The 8,491-nt window shown below is 48.4% G+C and overlaps 1 protein-coding gene across 1 annotated transcript in view; it reads left to right on the top strand.

Annotated features, from left to right (window-relative positions):
* The first annotated feature begins 7,486 nt into the window (after positions 1–7,486).
* The window catches only part of SNU13 (small nuclear ribonucleoprotein 13), a 7,260-nt gene continuing 6,255 nt past the window's right edge, over positions 7,487–8,491 (top strand). Inside the window, exon 1 of the mRNA XM_046646790.1 lies at positions 7,487–7,643. Within this exon, the coding sequence (XP_046502746.1) occupies positions 7,641–7,643 (3 nt within the window). The 5' untranslated portion in view covers positions 7,487–7,640. The remainder of the gene's footprint in view (positions 7,644–8,491) is intronic.

The following is an 8,491-nucleotide window of genomic DNA, read 5'->3' on the forward strand; positions in this document are numbered from 1 at the left end:
GATCTTTCCTCTAGATGCTTGGATCTTCCCAGCTTTCTCACTTCCAACTTGATCCTGCCGCTCCCACCCCGGTGTCTGGATCTCTGTAACATCTTCACTTCCAATGCATTCCTGTTTTCCCCACCCAAGGGCCTGGGTCTCTATGCCATCCTCTTTTTTTACTTCTCCCAGGTTCTCCCTCTCAGATATCTGGGTTTGCACAACAGTCTCACCTCCATCCTGGTCCTTGTTTCTCCTCTCTTCTGCCTGAATTTCTGTACCAGTATCACATCTAAGCTGGTCTTCTTTTTGCCACCCTGGCACCTGGGTCTCCACACCATTCTCACTTCCAGTCTGGCCCTGCTTACCTAATCCTTGGGCCTGGGTCTCTCCTTCATCCTCCCCTCTGGCCTCTCTCTTTTTCTTCTCAAATACCTGAGTCTCTACAGCATCTTCATTTCTACTCCCATCCTGGTTCTCCCACTCTGGTATTTGGGTCTCTGCATCAATTTTATATCTTAACTGTTCCTGGTTCTCTCCTCTATGTGTCCAAGTTTCAGGAGGATTTTCGCCTCCAGCCTCCCTCTGGTTTCTCTTCGCTGGTTCCTGAATTTGGGCTCTATTCTCAAATCCCACCTGCTTCTGGTTCTCCCAACCTGGTGTCAGGATCTCTCCATAAGCTTTTCTTATTACTAGTTTCCGGCTTTCCTGCTCCAGGACCTTAGTCTCTGCATTGTCCTCCATCCCAACATTTATTGGAAGCTGCCTTCCAGATGCCTGCATTTCCCAAGCATCCTCCCCTTTGCTCTCTCTCTGCTTCACCCACCCTGGAATCTGGATCTCTCTACTATCCTCTCTGCCTAGTGTTTGGTTTTCCCTCCTTTGTGCCCAGGCCTCTTGGGGGCAGCCCCAGGACTTCCAGGTGGGCATTCCTACTTGTTGGTTGGAAGGAACAGGCAGGAACTCTCTGGAACGGAATTGCAGCCTCTGAGCTGAAGGGAGGTTTGGGAGAGAGGCTAAAGTCACAGAGGTAGGGTGGGATCTCATGCTGACAACATGCTCCAGTGGCACCAGTTCTTCCCGGGAGTGGATCAGCAGCTGCTCCATCCTTTGGTACATGTCCAGGGCAGGGGGCAGTGGCTTGCAAATCGGGTGAGTCTGGTCATCACTGAGACACCAGGGTACCTGCCATGCTTCCCAAGAACTGTCCTGAGGGAGCATACAGGTGCTTGAAAAGGAGGTGGTGCAAAAGATGGGCTCAGAAGGGGTGTAGAAATCCCAAGGTGAGTCCTGACCTGAGTGCTGCCAAGAGAACAGGTATTTGGTCCATGATTCCTGGAGGCTCCTCTGGTATTCCCATCTCTTCTTTTGTGCCCATTGTTGGATATGAGCATCCAGGCCCCTGAACTTGCCAGGACTGAAGAATTCATGGATCAGACCAAAACAAGTGTCATGTCTCCTGAAGGGCACTGCCCACTTCTGTGGTGGCACCTGTAGGTGAGAACAGAGAAGCAAAATCCTTGCACACACATGTCTCATAGATCAGAATTATAATCCCCATTATCCATCCAGATGAGGATGTTGGGGGCCAGGAAAAGGTGAGTCACTTACCTTAGGGCTGATAGTATTCATTCATTCAAGAAAGATAGTTTATCCCAGGCCAGACACTGTTCTGGGTGCTGAGGGTACCAGCATGAACAAGACAAAGTCCTTGTTAGGAGCTATCTTCTAGGTACAGAAGACACAATAACCAAGTATACAACATAATGCTAGTTATTGAAAGTGTTCTGATGGCAATAAAAGCAGAGTAGGAATGGGTTAGCTCCTTTGGACAGATTGGTAAGAGAAGGCCTCTCAGAGGAGGTAACATTTGACTGGAGACCTGAATGAAGTGAAGGGTAAACCAAGTGACATCTGAAGAAAGAGCATTGTAGGCAGAGAAGACATTAGTGCAGAGGCCCTGAGGCTGGAACAGGCCACACGTACAAGAACAGCAAGGAGGCCCATGTGGCCAGAATGGAATGAGTGACAAGGAGAGCACTGGGAGACTAGGTCAGAGAGAAACACAGGACAGATCATTCTGGGCCTTGGAACTGTGGTTAGGAGTTGGATTTTATTCTGAGTTTGATGAGGAGAGTATCCATAAGAGCTGTCGGAGGGTTTTGAGCAGCAAAGTGCTATGATCTGTTTTTAGAAGTTTGTTCTGGCTCACAAGCATAATGTTAGGCTTAAACCAGGTGCACAAGAATAGTTACCACATGATTCCCCAGAGGCAAAACCAGTCTATGCTATTAGAAATCAGCATCGTTGCGACTGCAAGCTTCTGGGCTGCCGGTCATGGTCTGTTTCTCGATCCGGGTGCTGCACATGGATATGTTCAGTTTGTGAAAATTCAATGATCTACACACTTATAATCTGTGTAGGTATATTATCCTTGGATTAAATTTGTTTTTTAAAGAGAGGGCAAGAAGAAGGTCATTCCATCGGCTGCGTGGAGCGCTGACTGTGGGTGGGTGAGAGGCAGCAGGAACCAGGCAGAGGCAGTGCCTACAGTCCAGGTGAGACATGAGGGCGGCTTTGCCCAGGGGTGTGTGGTGAGGTTGCAAGAAGTGATCAGATTTGAGATATGGTTTGCAAGTAGAGCCTAGAGGACTTGTAGATGGATTAAATGTGTGGAGTGAGAGAGAAAGGAGTCAAGGGTGACTCCTGGGTTTGGGGCCTGATGGTGCTCTCCCTGACCAGTCTGAGTTCTCCAAGGTAATTCATCTCTGGTATACAGGGCATAGAACAGGGTTCTCATAACAAGTGACTGAGACAATCGTAGTGCTAAGGGGAGGAATTTTGTGGGGTCCCTTCACCTTGATGACCTTCTTCATTCTGAGATGGCTCCTGGTGACCTGGCGCCAATACCGCTGGACCTGCCAGATCAGAAAGAGGCAGAAGATGAGTAGGTTGCCGCAGCACCGAGGGTCCCTGCAGCTGCGATCCTCAGAGAGCAGGTCCTGTACTGGCTCCCATTCAGGGCCCTGGAATGGCCCCACCACAGCACAGGCACCCAGCAGTGGCAGCAACATGACAAAGCTTAGGTTAGGCAGGTGGTGTGAGGGAGTTGGAAGACAGGACTGGTATGGCTGACCCAGCCAGTTTGGGGGGTGTAGTTCCTGCCTCATAGCACCTATGTCACTGAGGCCACCTCACAAAGGAGCCTGATGACCCAGCCTCAGCTCCAGCTGCTGAACCTGGCAGCAGGGCTAGCTAGCATACCTTCAAGGCAGCTAAGTACAGCATTGGGGAACTGCCCAAAAGGAATTAAGAGGATCAGGAATTTGTTTTAAACATCCTTGTCCTCTGGAGTGAAGAGATTAAGGTCTCCCCATGTATGATGGGGTGATGTAACCTGCAGTCTACTTGATTTCTTTCTTCCTGTCAGATATTTTCATCCATTTGTCCATCTGTCTATCCAATATCAAACATTTAATGAGCACTGTATTAAACATGTACATTCCAGTTTGACCACCCAGCATCCTTTCCTCTGTGCTCACAGTATCCTGATTTTCTATTGGGGAATTACTTTTCTCATCTCAGGATCAGTGTTGGTGGGAGAATAAATGCTGCCCTGAAGACTGTCTTTCATCTAAAGGTTATATTTCAAAATATTGACTGAGCAGGCAAGGACATCAGCTAGTAAGAATGGGCCAAGCCTTAACCCTTTAATAGCTGAATTGTAGGTGGTCCTGAGCATCCCAGGAGAGGGGCATCACCTATTTGCCAACCAGTTGGGAAGTATTTCTCTATTTTAAGAACACAATACGCCACATGATGAATCCTGGCTGAATGTCACCCTAGCTTATACCTAATACTCTCTCACAGACCCAGGACAACCAAGGAGTGGAGGTGTGACCTAAGTTGGGCCAACTGGGCTTTCTCTGCCAGGGCTCTGAATATCAAGAACAGAGATGCAAAGTAGGAATAGGAATCTGGTAAGAAAAAGAAAAGCAGCCCACGGCTGCTAGGAACTGGCTCAGCTCTATCAGTTAGGCCTTGATGTTGCTAGGAGCTGGCCTGACACTAATAGCTAGGCCTTAGTGTTCTCCTATTGAACATAAACAATTTCACAGAACATCAATATCAGATAAAGCCACTCTAACTGTGAAAATCAAGACAAACACAAGTCCTTAATCTTGTCTGAATACAGACAACAACAAACTTTATCAAAACTACAAAAAGCACCAAACATCCCCTTATCCTGTTTAATATGAGTGACTACTATTCCTTTACCAGTTATAGCTTTAGCCTCACTTCAGTCCTTCCAACTTGTAGGTAAGATTTATTAAGATGCCCAACCATAGAGTTACTCATACTTCTTTTTTTTCTTTTTTAAAGATTGGCACCTGAGCTAACATCTGTTGCCAATCTTTTTTTTTTTTCTTCTTCTTCTCCCCAAAGCCCCCCAGTACATAGCTGTATATTGTAGTTGTGGTCCTTCTGGTTGTGCTATGTGGGATGCCACCTCAGCATGGCCTGACGAGTGGTGCTGTGTCTGTGCCCAGGATCCGAACCGGTGAAACCCCGGACCACCAAAGTGGAACATGCGAACTTAGCCACTCGGCCATGGGGCCAGCCCCACTCATACTTCTTAACAGCATCTAATCCAGAGCAAACCTCTCTTCCTTGAACTCTCCCCAAAATCACCCAACATGAGCTCAAATCCTATAGTAAATCCTTTATAACACCCTCTTATTGAGAAGCCCCACAGCTCCCCATGATGTGAATTCTCCCTTGTTGCAGCGAGTGATAACACCATAGGGGCGCTCCTGGTGGTCTTTGGCTGGAGGCCACTGACAGTGGAGGAAGTCTGTAAGGCTAGTCCCGCTCTCACAACCAGCTCCCTTTGAATCTCTGGGCTCTGCCACAAAGTCTTTTACCAAATTCCTTTTTGGTTGTTTGCCACCAAAGATCCCTAAGTGAAACAAGCAGTTCTTTTGGGCCAGGCATAGTGCCAGAAGATAGGTATCCAAAGTCCAAGGTAGCTAAAAGGCTTGCTCTCACAGAGTTCTCAGTATGTTTGGGAAGGTGGACACTGAATAAAGATAAGATCAAAGAGTGCTATAAAGGGCAAGTACAAGAGGCTTGTGGATGGGACCGGCCCAGTGGCACAGCGGTTAAGTGCACACGTTCTGCTTCGGCAGCCCAGGGTTCGCTGGTTCAGATCCTGGGTGCAGATATGGCACTGCTTGGCAAGCCATGCTGTGGTAGGCATCCCACATATAAAGTAGAGGAAGATGGGCACAGATGTTAGCTCAGGGCCGGTCTTCCTCAGCAAAAAGAGGAGGATTGGCAGCAGATATTAGCTTAGGGCTGATTGTCCTCAAAAAAACAACAACAAAAAAAAACAAAGGGCTTGTGGGTCCATCCTCCAGGGGCAATTACCTGGTCTAGGTGATCAAGGAGGCTTCACTGAAGAAGTGATGAACAGAAGTTAGCTAAGCAGAATAATGGAGCATATCACTCCCAACAAATGGTGATGGATGGGGTTGGAGAGATTGGGTGTGCTCAGGGTAGAAAAAGGAGGTGGCTGGGCCTGTAATATGGGGTGGGGTGGGGAGTACTGATGGAGAGGGGCCTAGTAAGCCATGGCAAGGATTTAAGGTTTTAAGTGCAGAAGTGTGACAAAGGACAAATTGATCTTGAGCATATGTCAATATTTATTAACTTACTAGCAAGGAAAACAGCAAGATATAAAAGGGTAGGCTAGTTTGAGAGAACATGGGAATTTAGTTATTAAATAGTTGGGAAACAGAATTAATTATGTAAAGTGTATTGTATCATTATTCATAGTCATAAAAACATCAAGCCCCTATCAGTCATTACTGAGGAGATCTGGGATATGATGGCCCAAGATGCCAGGAAGGCCAAATAATAATCAGAAATTGTTATAAAGGACATATCTATGACTGTAAATTGGAATAATAAGGTTTCATTACCCAACAGTGATGGCTCATAGGTCCAATTAATATGGAAACATGAAACAGGATCCAAGAGAAGTAAGGAGGAGAGTCCAAATCACAGGTTCTACTCTTAAACAGGAGACATCAGTGAGCTTTCTTAATTTGGAGACAAGCTTTTTTTCTTTGACAAATAATTTCGGATTTGCATGAGGTAAACTTTGATTGAGGGGGGCGAGTTGCTGTAACAAATGTTCAGTCCTGGATCCAGTTCAAACCCATCCTGTTGCCCAGGGCCACAAGTCATCTCAGGCAGAGCAACCAGATGTGGTGGAAGTAACCAGACCAAGAGCCAAAAACCCCAGGGTCCAGTTCTGGTTCTGCCACTGCCTCACTCTGTGACCCTGGGCAAGCAGCTTCCTTTTGATATCGAACCTGAAGTGAGTTCACTCACCCGCTGCACAGCAAGCCAGTCTCTGACTCTGGGTGTAGTGGAAGAAAGTAGGAACTTTATTATTGCACAGAGCTGAGCAAGAAGTGAGAGCAGCTAATGCTGAAATCCCAAACTCCCCGAAAAGCTAAAAGAACAGGTTTTTATTTGGGGTTTTAGGTAGGGGATGGGGAGCATATGGCCTTGCTGGTCAGCAGCTTTCCCATCAGCCTGTATCTCTTTGCCAGGAGGAGATAATGAACGCAGGTGCTTGTCCTTGGTGGTGTCTGTCTCCATGGAGGATAGTGGATTCTGGAGGCAGGAAGCCAGGGAGTAAGCAGGGAATGAGTGCTTTGGTTTTAACCCTATATATGCTGGGTTTAATGTAGGGAAACTGACATCAGGGCTGGCATCACTTTCTCTGGGTCTCAGTATCTGTAAAATGAAGCGGTTGCACTGCATGATTCCTAAGGGTGCTACCAGGTCTCTGCTTCTAGGTTTCCAAAGGAATTAACTGGAACTAGCCCATAATGGTCTAGTTTTGGCTAGAACCAAATGGTCCCAAGATGTGCCTGGCATCACCTTGAAGAGAGATGACAAAGGGCCATAAGGAACAGGGAGGACCTCTTAGAGGTAGTGAGGCATGAGTCCAGCCTTAAATAAAGTCTATTGAGAGCACATAGAGAAAAGAGCAGTATGTTGGCCAGAAGAAAACGGGTGTCCTAGGACATCTCCAAACTCAACCTTACAGAAACTCAATCCCCACCCCCAAACCTGCTCTTCTTCCTGAATTCCCTACTCAATGAATTCCATTTCCAGTGGACTCCACTCTCCCTCAGAAATTTTAACAAGGATCTCTGAATATGAAGGAAAAGATTTAGGATTACCTATCACCTCCATACCTTTCCCTCACCAGTGTAGGGTCACAAAGATGATTGTGAAAGCACAAGAATGTGCTCAAAGATAAACTGGCAATGGAATGAGGACACCATTAAAACCTTTGTTTTGGTGTTATTTTCTGAATGTTTAATTCATTGTTTCCGCCAATAATTTATAGTAAAATGATAATAAAAACAGCAAAAAGTACCACCTCGCCCACAACTAAAGCGCATCCCCCTCGGGTGCCCCTCAGGGAGTGAAGGCCGGCGGCTCGCGGTGACGTCACTTCCGTTTCCTGCCGCGCGCGGCCATTTCCACTGCTTCTGTGCGACTTTCCGGCCCAGGAGACCGCTCGAGTTCTGACTTCGCCTGCGCTCCGAGGGTGGCGAGACCGCGGAATCGCAGCCATGGTGAGTACGTGCTTCTGGCCCAACAGCCGCAACCCGGAGACTCGGGGTTCCGATCGCTCACTGGCCTGTCGGGGGCTGGAACGTGCGCGGTGTCGTCCGCCGGGCCCGGGGTTAGAGCTCCGGCCGCCGCCGAGTCCCAGCCACCCGGCCCGGAGTTAGAACTCGCGCAGCCGTGGGTCCCAACAGCCCGGCCCGAGGAGGGAACACCCGAAGCCTCAGGGTCCCAACTGCTGTGATCGAGCGGGGCTTTGCAGCAGTTTGTGCGCATGGCCGAAGGCCTCGGTGAGTGGATGGGGCATGGGCCGGCCTGGGAGAAAGAAATCAACCCACGTGAGAGAAAGTAGAAAGTTGGACGTGAAAACTTGGCTCCATCTTTTTTATTTTTCCTTTTGGGGGTCGCTAGAGGATGATGTGGAACCCTGGTTTGGGATCAACTTCCTCCTACCCCACCTCCCCATTGCTGATGTTCAGGAGCGGGAGAGATCTCCATGGGTCTGCGCCTGGTGCCCGCCGCTTGTTACACGTGCCAGGGACTTAAAGGAACCTTTGACGTTTGGGGGGCTCTGGGGAATGTGGAGTGAGCCCGAACCCTGGCCTGGAGTGCAGGAAAGGCTCCTCCTGCGAGGCGGTAGTCTCAGAAATCAGAGGTCCTGGTAGCACCACGTGCAGCTCCTTTGAACTCTCGGTGGTCTCCAACTCTTAGTCAAATCGTGTAGCCTGGTAGCTAGTTTTGGTTGGCACTTGGTAAGGAGGGAAGAGTTTGCAAACCGCTTCCACTTCCATAGTGAGGTTTAATCCTTCCAGCGGAGCTTGGATCCCTGCGGGTATCTTTCCCCCTTTTCACTCCC

Source organism: Equus quagga, chromosome 19 (genome assembly GCF_021613505.1).
Source record: "Equus quagga isolate Etosha38 chromosome 19, UCLA_HA_Equagga_1.0, whole genome shotgun sequence".
Classification (NCBI taxonomy): Eukaryota; Metazoa; Chordata; class Mammalia; order Perissodactyla; family Equidae; genus Equus; species Equus quagga.